Here is an 18,962-nt window from a genome sequence, read left to right on the forward strand (position 1 = left end):
GGTTTAGATATGTAGATGATGTGCTGTGTATGTGGGCTGGTACTGCAAGACAACTCAACACATTTTTGTAAAACCTAAACAATCAACATAAAAATATTCATTCTTAGTGGAGATGGGCAACAAATCCATAAACTTCTTAGATCTCACCATTGACTTCATTACACGCACACATTATTTCAAAATTTATAGAAAAACTACAACTACACGTACAGTAATACCTTCTTGCTCACAACACCCCATAGCTTACAAACATGCAGCTTTCCACTCAATGGTACACTGTCTCATATCTATCACCATGTCCAGAGATGATTTTAAAGCAGAGTTAGCTACAGTAAAATTTATCGCCACTGCCAATTGCTACAGTCCATTCTTATTGACCACATCTTGCACAGGAAACAAAAATGGAAAATTGTACCCCTCTTCCATGCCCCACCTGCTTCCCCATCCACTGTCTGCAACAAATGGTGTACACTACCATACCTAGATGATGTATCACAGATTGTAGCCAAAGCACTGAAAGCCTGCAACTATAGTCTTTCCTACTATGTTAAGAACACAACAGCCCAGTGTATTTTTAATAGCGAAGATAAGATCCAGTTATTAGGCAGCAGTGGGGTATACAAAATCACCTGTTCTGATTGTGACAAATTTTACATCGGCCAGTCTGGCAGAGACATAGCAACTAGGCTGGCTGAACATGAATGCAGCTGGAGGTTGCAAAATTCTGACTCCGCATTTGCTGAGCATGTACTGAGTGAGGGTCACAACTACCAGTCAGTGTCCCACGTACTTCACTTAGCAAACAAAGGCCATAAACTCAACCTGCTGGAAGTCCTGGAAATTAACAAACATCTAACTCACAGTCCATATCTAATCGTAAATGACCAGACACAGCTCAATACTTCCTTTCTCCTAAACTTCATATATTCATCTCTGTTGTTCATTATTCCCACACTGCCTGTTCATACATATTCCCATTTTTCCTGTACTCATTAAGTTCTTTTGTTTTATTGTCTATGTATTCCATATAGACTGTAGTTTCAATTGTTAAGCCTTTCTTTTAACTGGTAGTTGTATTATTGTCCATGTTTAACCCCTCTTGTAGTTGTCTCATCAAATATTGTTTATATTTTACTTGGTTCATTTATTTAATGCAAACTGTTACATAGCCACAGTTTTGAATATAATGTTAATGTTAAAATGTATTACCACCACATTCTCAAAGATTGCATTATGTTCCCTCAAACTCCTCCATTTTCCTGCATTTATTTATTTCTGTTTGTCTTGCTGATATTACTTAAGTTCGTTATGTATTCTGTAGTTACATTGATGATTGTTTCTTCTTTTAATTGGTTTGTGTATCACTCTCCATGTTTTATGCCTCCTAATGTAGCCTTGTCAAGTACTTATTTTATTTTATTAGTTTTGTTTATTAATAGAAACTGTTATGTAGGCATGCTGACCCTATTTTGTGTTAAAGTTTTCCTGTCTACTCCACTTTATTTATTTACAGTTCAATTTTTTACTTTTTCATTGCATTACCACCACACTGTCAAAGATGTTACTGTATGTTTCTGCTTCAGTCTAGATGTGTTACTTCTCTTCCAATGTTGTTTGCAAACACTGTAACTTCTTTGGTGACAATACTCAGTAAATGTCTGAAGATGGCCTTGTAAGCCAAAAACCAGTTAACACAATAAAAATTAATACTGTAGAACAAAAGTGAACTTGTGCTTTTCATTTATTGCAGATATTTTGCTCTGGACTTAACCTAATATTTTTCACATCTACACATATATAAATACACTGCCAGCTATTGCAGAGTTCATGCCGGATGTTACTTTGTAACATGGATAGTCATTCATTTCCTCTTCCACTTGCAGATGGAGTGAGGGAAAAATGATTGCCTGTATGCCTCCATAATAGCCTTAATCTCTCTTATTTTCTCCTTACTTTTTGAAGTCCACCTGGAGAAATAATTTTATGTTTTCCATCACAATGTCGGCTGCAGTTCTTTCCATTAGTACCTTGTTTGAATTTATAACAACTCTTGTACAGGCAAAGGGAGTGAGTGGTACTTTCTTGTTTTCTCGATGAAGGATTGTCCACAAGCAATGCAAAACATTTCATGTTGTTGAAGCATGTTCCAGAGTACGGAACTAATGAAGGACTTCTGCATTTGATATACTCAGAGACTCCCTATTGCGGTTCTTTCTATACCTTAATACGCATTGCTTAACATTCTGTTAGTACTAATCTGTTTGTGAAGATATTTCACTAAACTCTGTACACTGCCGAAAGAATCTTTAATATTTCTTTGTCTGTGTTGCTGAATTTGAATTATTGCAGTTTTACCTTGAAATGCCTTTTATATATATATATATATATATATATATATATATATATATATATATATATATATATATATATATATATATATATGTCTGCTTGTGTCTGTATATGTGTGGATGGAGATGTGTGTGTGTGGGAGTGTATACCCGTCCTTTTTTCCCCCTAAGGTAAGTCTTTCCGCTCCCGGGATTGGAATGACTCCTTACCCTTTCCCTTAAAACCCACATCCTTTCGTCTTTCCCTCTCCTTCCCTCTTTCCTGATGAGGCAACAGTTTGTTGCGAAAGCTTGAATTTTGTGTGTATGTTTGTGTTCGTTTGTGTGTCTGTCGACCTGCCAGCACTTTCATTTGGTAAGTCATATCATCTTTGTTTTTTATATATATATATATATATATATATATGTGCTGCTTTCAATGAACATGTCTGAACAAATGAGTATTTTGCTACAGGCCTGTTACATGCCACTTTTAATGTCCTGAGCTCATAATGTCTCAGTGTTACTGCTCAATTCATGCTGTAATTTCATTGTTTCAGTAAATTTTGCAGTTCACAATAAGATTTTTGATGCATAATGAAACTCATTGTTCTACTACCTTCGTGTTTTACTCACATTTGTTCAGTAATCAGCACATGGGTGGATGACTGTCTGAACCTAGCGCACTGAAATCTCAGCTGTATTATTGCACATTAATTGTGTTACAACTGGTTTCATTTGTTGAACATCTTCAGGTTGCCAATTTTAGTCTTTTCCATCGAACGGCAAAGGCTGCTCGTTTTTGCCTGGTTTTCATTAATTTTTAACAGTAGTATCAGCTGTGGTTTTCAACATGATCAAGATTCTTTTCTGTCTTACAAAGCAAAAATAAGCACCCCTGGCAGTTCAGTGGACAAGACTGCAAGGTGCGTTCCATAAGTTGTTGTTGTTGTTGTTGTTGTTGTTGTTGTGGTCTTCAGCCCTTAGACTGGTTTGATGCAGCTCTCCATGCTACTCTATCCTGTGCAAGCTTCTTCATCTCCCAGTACCTACTGCAACCTACATCCTTCTGAATCTGCTTAGTGTATTCATCTCTTGGTCTCCCTCTACGATTTTTACCCTCCACGCTGCCCTCCAATGCTAAATTTGTGATCCCTTGATGCCTCAAAACATGTCCTACCAACCGATCCCTTCTTCTAGTCAAGTTGTGCCACAAACTTCTCTTCTCCCCAATCCTATTCAATACCTCCTCATTAGTTACGTGATCTACCCACCTTATCTTCAGCATTCTTCTGTAGCACCACATTTCGAAAGCTTCTATTCTCTTCTTGTCCAAACTGGTTATCGTCCATGTTTCACTTCCATACGTGGCTACACTCCATACAAATACTTTCAGAAACGACTTCCTGACACTTAAATCTGTACTCGATGTTAACAAATTTCTCTTCTTCAGAAACGATTTCCTTGCCATTGCCAGTCTGCATTTTATATCCTCTCTACTTCGACCATCATCAGTTATTTTACTCCCTAAATAACAAAACTCCTTTACTACTTTAAGTGTCTCCTTTCCTGATCTAATCCCCTCAGCATCACCCGATTTAATTTGACATTCCATTATCCTCGTTTTGCTTTTGTTGATGTTCATCTTATATCCTCCTTTCAAGACACTGTCCATTCCGTTCAACTGCTCTTCCAAGTCCTTTGCTGTCTCTGACAGAATTACATTGTCATCGGCGAACCTCAAAGTTTTTATTTCTTCTCCATGGATTTTAATACCTACTCCGAATTTTTCTTTTGTTTCCTTTACTGCTTGCTCAATATACAGATTGAATAACATCGGGGAGAGGCTACAACCCTGTCTCACTTCTTTCCCAACCACTGCTTCCCTTTCATGCCCCTCGACTCTTATAACTGCCATCTGGTTTCTGTACAAATTGTAAATAGCCTTTCGCTCCCTGTATTTTACCCCTGCCACCTTCAGAATTTGAAAGAGAGTATTCCAGTTAACGTTGTCAAAAGCTTTCTCTAAGTCTACAAATGCTAGAAACGTAGGTTTGCCTTTTCTTAATCTTTCTTCTAAGATAAGTCATAACGTTAGTATTGCCTCACGTGTTCCAACATTTCTACGGAATCCAAACTGATCTTCCCCGAGGTCCGCTTCTACCAGTTTTTCCATTCGTCTGTAAAGAATTCACGTTAGTATTTTGCAGCTGTGACTTATTAAACTGACAGTTCGGTAAATTTCACATCTGTCAACACCTGCTTTCTTTGGGATTGGAATTATTATATTCTTCTTGAAGTCTGTGGGTATTTCGCCTGTCTCATACATCTTGCTCACCAGATGGTAGAGTTTTGTCATGACTGGCTCTCCCAAGGCCATCAGTAGTTCTAATGGAATGTTGTCAACTCCCGGGGCCTTGTTTCGACTCAGGTATTTCAGTGCTCTGTCATACTCTTTATGCAGTATCTTATCTCCCATTTCATCTTCATCTACATCCTCTTCCATTTCCATAATATTGTCCTCAAGTACATCGCCCTTGTATAAACCCTCTATATACTACTTCCACCTTTCTGCCTTCCCTTCTTTGCTTAGAACTGGGTTGCCATCTGAGCTCTTGATATTCATACAAGTGGTTCTCTTCTCTCCAAAGGTCTCTTCAATTTTCCTGTAGGCAGTATCTATCTTACCCCTAGTGAGACAAGCCTCTACATCCTTACATTTGTACTCTAGCCATCCCTGCTTAGCCATTTTGCACTTCCTGTTGATCTCATTTTTGAGACGTTTGTATTCTTTTTTGCCTGCTTCATTTACTGCATTTTTATATTTTCTCCTTTCATCAATTAAATTCAATATTTCTTCTGTTACCCAAGGATTTCTACTAGCCCTCGTCTTTTTACCTACTTGATCCTCTGCTGCCTTCACTACTTCATCCCTCAGAGCTACCCATTCTTCTTCTACTGTATTTCTTCCCCCCATTCCTGTCAATTGTTCCCTTATGCTCTCCCTGAAACTCTGTACAACCTCTGGTTCTTTCAGTTTATCCAGGTCCCATCTCCTTAAATTCCCGCCTTTTTGCAGTTTCTTCAGTTTCAATCTGCAGTTCATAACCAATAGATTGTGGTCAGAATCCACATCTGCCCCTGGGAATGTCTTACAATTTAAAACCTGGTTCCTAAATCTCTGTCTTACCATTATGTAATCTGTCTGATACCTTTTAGTATCTCCAGGATTCTTCCAGGTATACAACCTTCTTTCATGATTCTTGAACCAAGTGTTAGCTATGATTAAGTTATGCTCTGTGCAAAATTCTGCAAGGCGGCTTCCTCTTTCATTTCTTCCCCCCAATCCATATTCACCTACTATGTTTCCTTCTCTCCCTTTTCCTACTGACGAATTCCAGTCACCCATGACTATTAAGTTTTCGTCTGCCTTCACTACCTGAATAATTTCTTTTATCTCGTCATACATTTCATCAATTTCTTCATCATCTGCAGAGCTAGTTGGCATATAAACTAGTACTACTGTAGTAGGCATGTGCTTTTTGTCTATCTTGGCCACAATAATGCGTTCACTATGCTGTTTGTAGTAGCTAACCCGCACTCCTTTTTTTTTATTCATTATTAAACCTACTCCTGCATTACCCCTATTTGATTTTGTATTTATAACCCTGTAATCACCTGACCAAAAGTCTTGTTCCTCCTGCCACCGAACTTCACTAATTCCCACTATATCTAACTTTAACCAATCCATTTCCCTTTTTAAATTTTCTAACCTATCTGCCCGATTAAGGAATCTGACATTCCACGCTCCGATCCGTAGAATGCCAGTTTTCTTTCTCCTGATAACGATGTCCTCTTGAGTAGTCCCCGCCTGGGAGTTCCGAATGGGGGACTATTTTACCCAAGAGGACGCCATCATCATTTAATCATACAGTAAAGCTGCATGTCCTCGGGAAAAATTACGGCTGTAGTTTCCCCTTGCTTTCAGCCGTTCGCAGTACCAGCACATCAAGGCCGTTTTGGTTAATGTTACAAGGCCAGATCAGTCAATCATCCAGACTGTTGCCCCTGCAACTGCTGAAAAGGCTGCTGCCCCTCTTCAGGAACCACATGTTTGTCTGGCCTCTCAACAGATACCCCTCCGTTGTGGTTGCACCTATGGTACGGCCATCTGTATCGCAGGGGCACGCAAGCCTCCCCACCAACGGCAAGGTCCATGGTTCATGGGGGGGTTCCATAAGTAATGTGACCAAATTCATAAAAAATCATTTATTGAATATATTCGTACAAATAATCAAAAATTTTCAAAATAGCACACTCTTGCGTCGATACGCTTCTGGAGGCGGTGTTTCCATGCCTGGAAGGCATTGTGGAATGCCTTTTCCGGAATGTCCTGTAGAGCTAATGTAACATGTGCCTGGATGCTTTCAATCGTGTCCCAATGTTTTCCTTTCATGACTCCTTTTAACCGAGGAAACAAAAAAAGTCAATGGGAGCAAGGCAGGACTGTAGGGAGGCTGGGGAACCAATGGGGTCTTGGTTCTGGCCAGGAAGTCGTTGACAATGAAGGCGCTTTGAGTCGGCGCATTGTCATGGTGAACTTTCCATGTGTCCTTGATGTCACTTTGGCAGTGCGAGACCCCCCTTTTCAGTCTTTTGAGCACTTCCAAGTAGAAAGCTGAGTTCACTGTAGTCCCGGTAGGTACGAATTCGTGGTGGACAATGCCTCTGACATCAAAGAAGACAATGAGCATGGTTTTGATGCTGGACTTGCTCATGCGTGCCTTCTTGGAACGGGGCGACGATGGGGTGTGCCACTCTGAACTCTGCCTTTTTGTCTCAGCGTCAACTCAAAATTTCTCGACTCATCATCAGTGATAACTGAATTTAAAAAATGAGGATCATTTTCACACATTTCCAACATTTCGCGGCACCTGAACGCTCGCAAGTGCTTGTGTTCGTCGGGCAACACTTTTGGGACGAGTTTGACACACAACTTTCTCATGTTCAAATCTTTGGGCACAATGCGGGAAACTGTTGTTTTTGACATGTTTAGAGTTTTATGCTATCAATTGAAGGCTCAGCCATCTGACAGAGTTCAAACAATCGCGCACAAGCATCACATTTTCGTCAGCTCGTGCAATTGATGACCGTCCACTGCAAGGTTCATCGGTGATCTCCTCTCGGCCCTGCATGAACAACTTGTGCCATTGGAAAACTTGTGATTTGGACAAGCAATCAGTCCCAAAGGCATGCTGAAGTAATGGAAACGTTTTGGTGGCGGACTTCCCAACTTTAACGCAAAATTTGATAGCATACCGTTGCTCTACAGAATGATCCATTGTGCCATGTTACATAAACTCAAAATGGGATTGAGGGAAACGCATGTCCTGACTCTCCAGCAGCTCACAACCGAATGAGACAAAGAGCATTTTGAAGCTAACACCCCCCCTCCACTTAGCCCAGCCAGTTACAACATGCTGTGGTGTACCGTTGCATCAGAAAAAAATTGGTCACATTACTTATGGAACGCACTCTGTAAAACTGGCAACATGAAGATTTTAAAGGGACGAAACCAGTTGTAACACAATTGATGTGCAATAACGCAGCTGAGGTGGTTTTCATTCTAGATACATACAATAGACTCATTGCCACACCAAAATTAATGAAGTTCATTATCACCCCCATGCTTGAAACGAGAGCCTAGAGCTGTAAACACAGATTTAATGCATGGATGTGTAGCCATAAGGGTTGTTAGGGTAAACTGAAGTTGCAACCCAGTACATTTCGGTGCTTCCTTTACCTCTGCCTGAAGTAATTGTCCCTATGTGTTTCTCAGCAACTGTCTGGATTAATTGCCAAAAATTCTTTTTCCAACAATAATGAAGGAATCTTTAGTTTTAGCTTGAAATGTATGTGATGTTTTACCAAACAGTGTAAGATTTTCTGATATTTTGCACAGCATAGCATTCCAAAAATGACACGGTTTGAAGAAATCTTTAATGTTCTGGATCAGTCAAACTGCATATTTTTGTAGACACAAGTATAAATACGAAGATTACCAAATATGGCACTTAAGATTCACAAACACGTAAACATCATGTCCGCTTGGTTTGATTCTTTCAGCCATTGGCAGCAAAGGAGATGTGATGTCATCCAGATATGTTTGTGGTGATAAAACACATTTATTTAAACATTTATTCAATGTTAATTTTACTATTTTGTGAATAAAGTTTGTGGTGACAACATGAAATGTTGCATAGGACAGGACCTAGGTTGGTTTGGATGACATCAGATGCCATGTTGATCTGCATGTTTGCAAAACTAAACTGCTGTATGAGATGTTTTTCATATTTATACATACGCACTACAAAAATATGTTAATTGATGCACCACATTAAAGATCTCTCAAAAACACGCCATTTTTTCGTACAGTAAGGTGTGCGAAAGTGCTGGGAAATATCACTTTGGTGACTAAAACTATTACTGGAATGTATAGCCACTGTTCTTTATGCAGGAAATCACATGCTAGTTTAAGATTACATACAATTCTCAGTGTTCAGAGAAAAATTTTGTGATAATTCATAAAAGCTCACAATTTCGATATACACACAAACAAACACAAATATACACACAAAATTCTAGCTTTCGCAACCAACGGTTGCTTTGTCAGGAAAGAGGGAAGGAGAGGGAAAGACGAAAGGATGTGGGTTTTAAAGGAGGGGGTAAGGAGTCATTCCAATCCCGGGAGCGGAAAGACTTGCCTTAGGGGGAAAAAAAGGACAGGTATACACTCGCACATACACACATATCCATCCGCACATATACAGACACAAGCAGACATATTAAAAGGCAAAGAGTTTGGGCAGAGATGTCAGTCGAGGCGGAAGTGCAGACGCAAAGATATTGTTGGATGACAGGTGAGGTATGAGTGGCGGCAACTTGAAATTAGCAGAGATTGAGGCCTGGTGGATAACGGGAAGAGAGGATATATTGAAGAGCAAGTTCCCATCTCCGGAGTTCGGATAGGTTGGTCTTAGTGGAAAGTATCCAGATAACCCGGACGGTGTAACACTGTGCCAAGATGTGCTGGCCGTGCACCAAGGCATGTTTAGCCACAGGGTGATCCTCATTACCAACAAACACTGTCTGCCTGTGTCCATTCATGCGAATGGACAGTTTGTTGCTGGTCATTCCCGCATAGAATGCGTCACAGTGTAGGCAGGTCAGTTGGTAAATCACGTGGGTGCTTTCACACGTGGCTCTGCCTTTGATCGTGTACGCCTTCCGGGTTACAGGACTGGAGTAGGTGGTGGTGGGAGGGTGCATGGGACAGGTTTTACACCGGGGGCGGTTACAAGGGTAGGAGCCCGAGGGTAGGGATGAAGGTTTGGGGATTTCATAGGGATGAACTAAGAGGTTACGAAGGTTAGGTGGACGGCGGAAAGACACTCTTGGTGGAGTAGGGAGGATTTCATGAAGGATGGATCTCATTTCAGGGCAGGATTTGAGGAAGTCGTATCCCTGCTGGAGAGCCACATTCAGAGTCTGATCCAGTCCCGGAAAGTATCCTGTCACAAGTGGGGCACTTTTGTGGTTCTTCTGTGGGAGTTTCTGGGTTTGAGAGGATGAGGAAGTGGCTCTGGTAATTTGCTTCTGTACCAGGTCGGGAGGGTAGTTGCAGGATGCGAAAGCTGTTGTCAGGTTGTTGGTGTAATGGTTCAGGGATTCCGGAGTGGAGCAGATTCGTTTGCCACGAAGACCTAGGCTGTAGGTAAGGGACCGTTTGATATGGAATGGGTGGCAGCTGTCATAATGGAGGTACTGTTGCTTGTTGGTGGGTTTGATATGGACGGACGTGTGAAACTGGCCATTGGACAGGTGGAGGTCAACGTCAAGGAAAGTGGCATGGGATTTGGAGTAGGACCAGGTGAATCTGATGGAACCAAAGGAGTTGAGGTTGGAGAGGAAATTCTGGAGTTCTTCTTCACTGTGAGTCCAGATCATGAAGATGTCATCAATAAATCTGTACCAAACTTCGGGTTGGCAAGCCTGGGTAACCAAGAAGGCTTCCCCTAAGCGACCCATGAATAGGTTGGCGTACGAGGGGGCCATCCTGGTACCCATGGCTGTTCCCTTTAATTGTTGGTATGTCTGGCCTTCAAAAGTGAAGAAGTTGTGGGTCAGGATGAAGCTGGCTAAGGTAATGAGGAAATAGATTTTAGGTAGGGTGGCAGGTGATTGGCGTGAAAGGAAGTGCTCCATCGCAGCGAGGCCCTGGACGTGCGGGATATTTGTGTATAAGGAAGTGGCATCAATGGTTACAAGGATGGTTTCCGGGGGTAACAGATTGGGTAAAGATTGCAGGCGTTCGAGAAAGTGGTTGGTGTCTTTGATGAAGGATGGGAGACTGCATGTAATGGGTTGAAGGTGTTGATCTACGTAGGCAGAGATCAGTTCTGTGGGGGCTTGGTAACCAGCTACAATGGGGCGGCCGGGATGATTGGGTTTGTGAATTTTAGGAAGAAGGTAGAAGGTAGGGGTGCGGGGTGTCGGTGGGGTCAGGAGGTTGATGGAGTCAGGTGAAATGTTTTGTAGGGGGCCTAAGGTTCTGAGGATTCCTTGAAGCTCCGCCTGGACATCAGGAATGGGATTACCTTGGCAAACTTTGTATGTGGTTTTGTCTGAAAGCTGACGCAGTCCCTCAGCCACATACTCCCGACGATCAAGTACCACGGTCGTGGAACCCTTGTCCGCCGGAGGAACGACGATGGATCGGTCAGCCTTCAGATCACGGATAGCCTGGGCTTCAGCAGTGGTGATGTTGGGAGTAGGATTAAGGTTTTTTAAGAAGGATTGAGAGGCAATGCTGGAAGTGAGAAATTCCTGGAAGGTTTGGAGAGGGTGATTTTGAGGAAGAGGAGGTGGGTCCCGCTGTGACGGAGGACGGAACTGTTCCAGGCAGGGTTCAATTTGGATAGTGTCTTGGGGAGTTGGATCATTAGGAGTAGGATTAGGATCATTTTTCTTCATGGCAAAGTGATATTTCCAGCAGAGAGTACAAGTGTAGGACAGTAAATCTTTGACAAGGGCTGTTTGGTTGAATCTGGGAGTGGGGCTGAAGGTGAGGCCTTTGGATGGGACAGAGGTTTCGGATTGGGAGAGAGGTTTGGAGGAAAGGTTAACTACTGAATTAGGGTGTTGTGGTTCCAGATTATGTTGATTGGAATTTTGAGGTTTTGGAGGGAGTGGAGCTGGAAGTGGGAGATTGAGTAGATGGGAGAGACTGGGTTTGTGTGCAATGAGAGGAGGTTGAGGTTTGCTGGAAAGGTTGTGAAGGGTGAGTGAGTTGCCTTTCCGGAGGTGGGAAACCAGGAGATTGGATAGTTTTTTGAGGTGAAGGGTGGCATGCTGTTCTAATTTGCAGTTGGCCTGTAGGAGGATGCTCTGAACAGCCGGTGTGGATGTGGGAGAGGAAAGATTGAGGACTTTTGTTAAGGATAGGAGTTGACGGGTGTGTTTATTGGCTGAGTTGATGTGTAGGAGAAGGATTAGGTGGGTGAGGGCAATGGATTGTTCAGTTTGGAACTAGTATAGGGACTGATGGAAAGAAGGGTTGCAGCCAGAGATGGGAACTTTAAGTGTGAGGCCTTTGGGGGTAATGCCAAATGTCAGACAAGCCTGAGAAAATAAAATATGCGAGCGTAATCTGGCTAGGGTGAAGGCATGTTTGCGGAGGGAATGTAAATAAAACTTAATGGGGTCGTTGTGGGGGTGTTGTGAGGGTGACATGGTATTAGAAGGTGGAAAGTGTAACATGAGGCTGAAATGAAAATGAAAATAAAAATATATGGGGAGAGATAAAGGTGAACTAGAAAATAACTGGAGATCTGTTGTGAAAAAAGGCGAAAAAGTGTTGGTTAAAGCTGGGCTATGTTGATCCTGTGATGAACTTGGGTTGGTAGACAATGATGTGCACAAAGGTTAGGTGGTTGTGTTGCCGCCAAAACACGTTAAAGGATGGAGAAATTCGGGAAAATTTCGAAAAAACTGCGTGTAAATGTATTAAAAGGAGTGGTTTTGTGGTGGCAGATTATGAAAATGAAGCTAACAATTGTCTGGCGAAGAAATAATGATGTTAAAACCTGTGGGAAGGGCCTTTGCAAATGTCTGCTTGTGTCTGTGTATGTGCGAGTGTATACCCCTTTTTTCCCCCTAAGGTAAGTCTTTCCGCTCCCGGGATTGGAATGACTCCTTACCCTCTCCCTTAAAACCCACTTCCTTTCGTCTTTCCCTCTCCTTCCCTCTTTCCTGATGAGGCAACAGTTTGTTGCGAAAGCTTGAATTTTGTGTGTATGTATGTGTCTGTCTGTGTTTCTATCGACCTGCCAGCGCTTTCGTATGGTAAGTCACATCACCTTTTCCTTCTGTATTCTTGAAGCTAAAGTTTGGGGAATTGTATCTACTTAAGTTAGTCTTAACTATTCTGTAAAAGTCTCACATATTGTTCTTTCGGAAGTCCTCTTCTGCTGAGTCATGTATTCTTTCTCATATTTCCTCTGTGGAGTCCTGATAGTTACAGCTGTGTTTCTTTTTAGTACTTGTTCTTTAGATTTTCTGGTGTTTCATGAGAACACCATTCAGCCCATGCTTTTTGATGCTCTTTGATTGTCTTACCTCTTTCTGCAGACCACCAGAAGTGTTCCCTAATTTTCTTGATGTGAACCATTTCTTTTGCACTATCAGTCATTGCTTCTTTTAAGTGTTCCCATCCATGATAATTCTTCTGATTCAAGGTCATTGTAAAATTTTTGGCGCTTACAACTTTCTCTGTCTCTAATTCGTTATAGAGTAATATTCCTAATTTTTTAGGCTCTTGGTAGGATTTTGACTTCAGTTTTGGAAGTAAGTGATCTGAATCTAAATTTGAACCTCTGAGGACTTTGAAGTTTTGAATCTCCTTGTTGATGGGTCACAAGATTGCTGCATGATCACTTTGAAACTCTCCTAGTAGAACATCGGGTGATACCTATGTTTTTTGTTTTCTTTGACGCTGTTTAAATACTGTCAGATTCATTACTGGATCGTATTTCTAACAAATTTTCACCAATGATCTTTATGAATTTTCTTACTTTCCCGAGTTGAGCAGAACTATGATAATATTCTTGGTAGGAATCTTTGATAGTGTCTCCTCCAAGTCTTCCTGAAATTCTTCTAATTTATCTGAGCCTGTTTTGTTAGTCTCATTTGTTGTTGCTCCATTTTTGGGAAAAAAGGAAAATTATTTTTGTGTTAGGAATGTCCAGTTACATATTACGTATTGATTTGTGGAGAATAAATGGAATGGAACTTTGTAATGAGAGAGGAAGAATTCAGCAATAGAGAAAATAACGTGTACTGCAGACTTACTTACATGTCTTCATCATTTGTTGACTACGAGTTTTCATACCTTATAATTTCAAATTTTTGCCTTCACACTTACAGATTTTGGACGTGGATCGTATGCTGGCAAAATCAGCGCCAGATGTTGCTGGTGGTGACACAGGTCCAGGAGGTGATCGTGGGGGTGGAGGCTCAGCGAGCGATTCACAGGGTCATCCTGTCATTCGCACACTCTATGATCACCTTGAGGTAAGAGCCTGCTATGCATTCCACATCAGTTTCATTAAATGTGTAGTGGGGAACATTACGCAGTTTCTCTCTGTTATTCAACACAGATATGGAATATTTTAAAATAATAATGCTCTGTTCTGTTAAGCCCTTAAAACCTTAATAAATTTCTGCCTGGAAGGAAAAAATAAAAAAAAAATATAAAATATAAAAAAAAATGTTGCTCTGGAAGTACTCAGGAAATGGCAGCATACATCAGGAGGGTTGGTAGCTTCATGTGGGACCTGCACCTTTTGGTACTGGCAATCAAAATCAGTTGACTTCCATTTATTTGTGTTGCATTGGTGTGATGCGAATGCATGACAGTTCACATTAAGAGGCTAAATAGAAAGATAATCTTTTGGGTGTTACGATTCATCAGTTGTACTTGTCACAAGCTTTTCCTATGGGACATAAAAACATCTGACAGGTGTTGCCCCCACAGCTTAATTTCCTAATGGGGTGCATAAAATGTTAAAGAAGATTGTTGCTGTATTCCATTTATGTCAGATTCAAACTTATTTTTCAGGCTGCTGAAATCTCAGATTAATAAGGATTCTCCTCAGTGTTAACAGAAGATTCTAAATACAACATACTCTAAGTGATTTACCTACACAGCACAAATATCAGTGTGACACATGCTATGGGCCCCACATTGTGAGGGGACCCACAGCCACACTGCCGTTAGTGTCTTGGAACTTAAAATAATAAAATCATTAAAGATTATTTGCTAATGATTATTCAGTATTTTTAAAGCACCAGAGATATAGATCCATAAAATAAGGGAAAGGCAACTACTTACCTATAGAGGATGGTGTGTGGTGCACAGAAACACGTAATAGAAAACAGTTAACACTAGCTTTCAAGCTCTTGCTTTGTGTGTCTGTGTGCTTGTGTGAGTGATTCTGTACACTCTTACTAGAAAAAGAGTAATAGCTCAAAAGCTAATGTCAGCTGTTTTCTGTTGTGAGTTTCTCTGCACCACACACAGTCCTCTATTGGTAAGTGATTGCCTTTCTCTTATTTTATATATATTTCCATCAAGGAACTTTAATTATTGTTAGAAATAATAGATCATTAACATAAAATTGTTTTTCCTTTCGTACGTTTGAAATGTGTGTTCATCTTAATTCTCCTGTATTAAAGTATATTTTACATAATTATTACAAGTTGCCACAAGTGTTTTATTTACACATTGTGAGGTCTTTTGTACGTATTATAAAACTTCTGTACAAAATTGTTGGCATAGGTTGTTTGCTTTACATTGTTAACAAAGCTTGCTGAAAAATCATTTGTTGATTTGTCAGCTGAGAAAAGGATGTGGGCCATTAATTGAAACGATCAAATGACAGAAAACGCTCAAGATTTGACAACTTTTTATTTTCATTAATTAAGGTTGCTGATAGTCTGTCTCACTTGGTGCAGTATTTGTGATCCTTTTTTACATTTCTGTCAAAAATTTTAAAATCAGTCACAAGATGCCATTACGGTATGTTCGTGTAGAATGTTTGAACTCATCTCTGTATAGTTTTCGCACATCCTTTAATTTTTAATCTATTTAGATATGCCAGTGTCTTCATTCTCCCCCCACTGAATGTTGCAGTATTATGTCTCTCGCTTCCACCATTGAGCCCAACGTAGATCGAATGCAGCCAATTGGTATGTTGCGACTGTTTTCTGTGTGAAATAGTTCTACGGGGTGGATTATGAAATTTTGTTGTTTCCTGTGGTCTAAACTTTGTAAGTTTATAATACTAATACATTTGTATAAGTTTATTATTCTAAATCACCCCATGGACCATGGACATTGCTGAGGTGGACAGCTGAAAACAAGGGAAAGCTACAGTCATTATATTTTCCAAGTACTTGCAGCTCTATTGTATAGCTTAATGATGATGGCATTGTGTTCGATAATATATCCCAGAAATAAAATAGATAAAGCAGTCTTCCATTTGGATCTCCATACAGGAACTATCCAGGAGTAATAAGGAAAAACAAAACTGGCATTCTGCGGACTGGAGTGTGGAACGTTAGATCCCTTAATCAGGCTAGGTGGGCTGGATAATTTAGAAAAGAAAATGGATAGTTTCAGTTTAGATACAGTGGGAATTAGTGAAGTACTCTGGCAGGAAGAACATGACTTTTGGTTAGATGAGTCCAGGATTTATCAAAATAAAATTAAATAGAGGCAACACAGGAGTAAGCCTAATAGTGAATAAGGAAATAGGAAAGTGGGTAAACTACTATGAACAGCTTAGTGAATGGATTACACAGGCCTACGAAGAATATTTTTAAAAAAACTTTTTTTTACTTTGATAGCTGATCTTTATAGATTTTTATGAGCTGAATCCAAATCTAGCCTTAGTTTTTTTGTATCACCCATAGTTTTTGAGCAATATGCTTTTTATTATATAATATAAAAATCCTATGCTATTCGGTTAACAGGAAAATTAATGAAATGCTTTGTTACAACATAAGCATGGTTTGTGTTTACAGTAAGCTACTTAAAACGATCATATGTGTTAATAGAGGTTTCACTTGTCAGCTGGAATTGGTTTGTATTTTCTTTCTCTTATTTCTTTGAAGCTTCTTGTGTAGCTTTTTCTACGATGAGTCGCTTGCTGAACTTCTTAGTGAAGTGACCAACAATAGTCCCCCATCATTTTGGTGTCCCAGCAGCCTTGGTAGTGTTTTTCCATCACTTTAATGTCCTGGTAAAAATGCTCTCCCTGTTCCTCGCTAACATCTCCCATGTTGTCCGGGAAGTAATCAAGATGACTGTTCAAAAAGTGAACTTTCAGGCTCATTAAACATCCTAAAGTTTTAAACTCCTTTAACATTGTAGCTATAATAGAAACATCTTCTGGGTCTTTTTCATGTCCTAAGAACTTTGTAATGACTTGCTTGAATGATACCCATGCTTATTTCTCATTTAAAGTCATTGTAGATTCAGAGTTAACATCAAACATCAATTTTCTAATGTCAGGTCTGACAAAGACGCCTTCTTTTAGTTTAGCTTCTGAAACGTGTGGAAAATTTTGGCAGAGATGCTTAAAACATGGTCCATCTTTTGGCCAAACCCTTACAAACTGTTTCATTAGGCCTAACTTTGTATGTAGAGGTGGTAGGAGTACGTTTTCTGGATCTACAAGGTTTTAGCGCAAAATGTTCTTCTGGACAGGTTTTAAAGACTCTCCCACAGGCCAGTTCTTCCTGCACCAGTGTTCATCCTTAGCCCTACCGTCCCATTCACACAAGAAACATGAAATTTGGTAAAGCCACCTTGCTGACCAAGGAGCATGCATGTTATTTTTAGATTGCCACATATCATCCAACCAAGAGCATAATAGCCTATTTTAATTAGCACTATTTCTAAGTTTTCATAGCTTTCTTTCATATGTACAGAATGTCCAACTGGTACAGATGCATACATGTTACCATTGTCTAGTAAAACAGCCTTTAAACTAGTTTTGGATGAATCAGTAAACAGCCTCCAGTCTTCCTTTTTGTATTCAATACCAAACTCATTCATCAGACCGGGAATGTATGAGCAGTACACTAAATTACCTTCTTGTTGAAAAAACTTGGAAAACTGCTGCTCTCTTTTACTATACATGTGTATGTTGGTCCAAGCTGCCAATAAGTTATTTTCTTTTAATCTAGAGCCAAGCAATTCAGCTTTTTCTTTCGTTAAGCCCAGATCCCTAAACAAATTGTTAAGCTCGGTCTGAGTAAACAATTTGCGCCCTAGACTTTCTGTATTACAATAGAATTCATCATCGTCTGGTTCATGTAAATCAGATTATACATAAGAGTATAATAGAGAGAAACATTCCACGTGGGAAAAATATATCTAAAAACAAAGATGATGTAACTTACTAAACGAAAGCATTGGTATGTTGATAGACACACAAACAAACACAAACCACACACAAAATTCATCTTTCGCAATCCACGGTTGCTTGATCAGGAAAGAGGGAAGGAGAAGGAAAGACGAAAGGATGTGGGTTTTAAGGGAGAGGGTAAGGAGTCATTCCAATCCCGGGAGCGGAAAGACTTACCTTAGGGGGAAAAAAAGACGGGTATACGTTCGCGCGCGCGCACGCACACACACACACACACACACACACACACACACACACACACACACACACACACACATATCCATCCGCACATATACAGACACAAGCAGACATTTGTAAAGGCAAAGAATTTGTGCAGAGATGTCAGTCAAGGTGGAAGAACAAAGGCAAAGATGTTGTTGAATGACAGGTGAGGTATGAGCAGCGGCAACTTGAAATTAGCGGAGGTTGAGGCCTGGTGGGTAACGGGAAGAGAGGATATACTGAAGGGCAAGTTCCCATATCCGGAGTTTTGACAGGTTGGTGTTAGTGGGAAGTATCCAGATAACCTGGACGGTGTAACACTGTGCCAAGATGTGCTGGCCGTGCACCAAGGCATGTTTTGCCACAGGGTGATCCTCATTACCAACAAACACTGTCTGCCTGTGTCCGTTCATGCAAATGGACAGTTTGTTGCTGGTCATTCTCACATAGAAAGCTTCACAGTGTAGGCAGGTCAGTTGGTAAATCACGTGGGTGCTTTCACACGTGGCTCTGCCTTTGATCGTGTACGCCTTCCGGGTTACAGGACTGGAGTAGGTGGTGGTGGGAGGGTGCATGGGACGGGTTTTACACCGGGGGCGGTTACAAGGGTAGGAGCCAGAGGGTAGGGAAGGTGGTTTGGGGATTTCATAGGGATGAACCAAGAGGTTACGAAGGTTAGGTGGACGGCGGAAAGACACTCTTGGTGGAGTGGGGAGGATTTCATGAAGGATGGATCTCATTTCAGGGCAGGATTTGAGGAAGTCGTATCCCTGCTGGAGAGCCACATTCACAGTCTGATCCAGTCCCGGAAAGTATCCTGTCACAAGTGGGGCACTTTTGTGTGGGAGTTTCTGGGTTTGAGGGGATGAGGAAGTGGCTC

At 40.8% G+C, this 18,962-nt stretch overlaps 1 protein-coding gene across 1 annotated transcript in view; it reads left to right on the top strand.

Annotated features, from left to right (window-relative positions):
* LOC126484520 (cleavage stimulation factor subunit 1) overlaps positions 1-18,962 on the top strand; it is a 190,634-nt gene that overhangs the window by 33,029 nt on the left and 138,643 nt on the right. The window contains exon 4 of the mRNA XM_050108068.1: positions 13,812-13,958. Coding sequence (XP_049964025.1) covers positions 13,812-13,958 — 147 coding nt within the window. The remainder of the gene's footprint in view (positions 1-13,811; positions 13,959-18,962) is intronic.

This window comes from Schistocerca serialis, chromosome 6, assembly GCF_023864345.2.
Source record: "Schistocerca serialis cubense isolate TAMUIC-IGC-003099 chromosome 6, iqSchSeri2.2, whole genome shotgun sequence".
In the NCBI taxonomy this organism is placed as follows: domain Eukaryota; kingdom Metazoa; phylum Arthropoda; class Insecta; order Orthoptera; family Acrididae; genus Schistocerca; species Schistocerca serialis.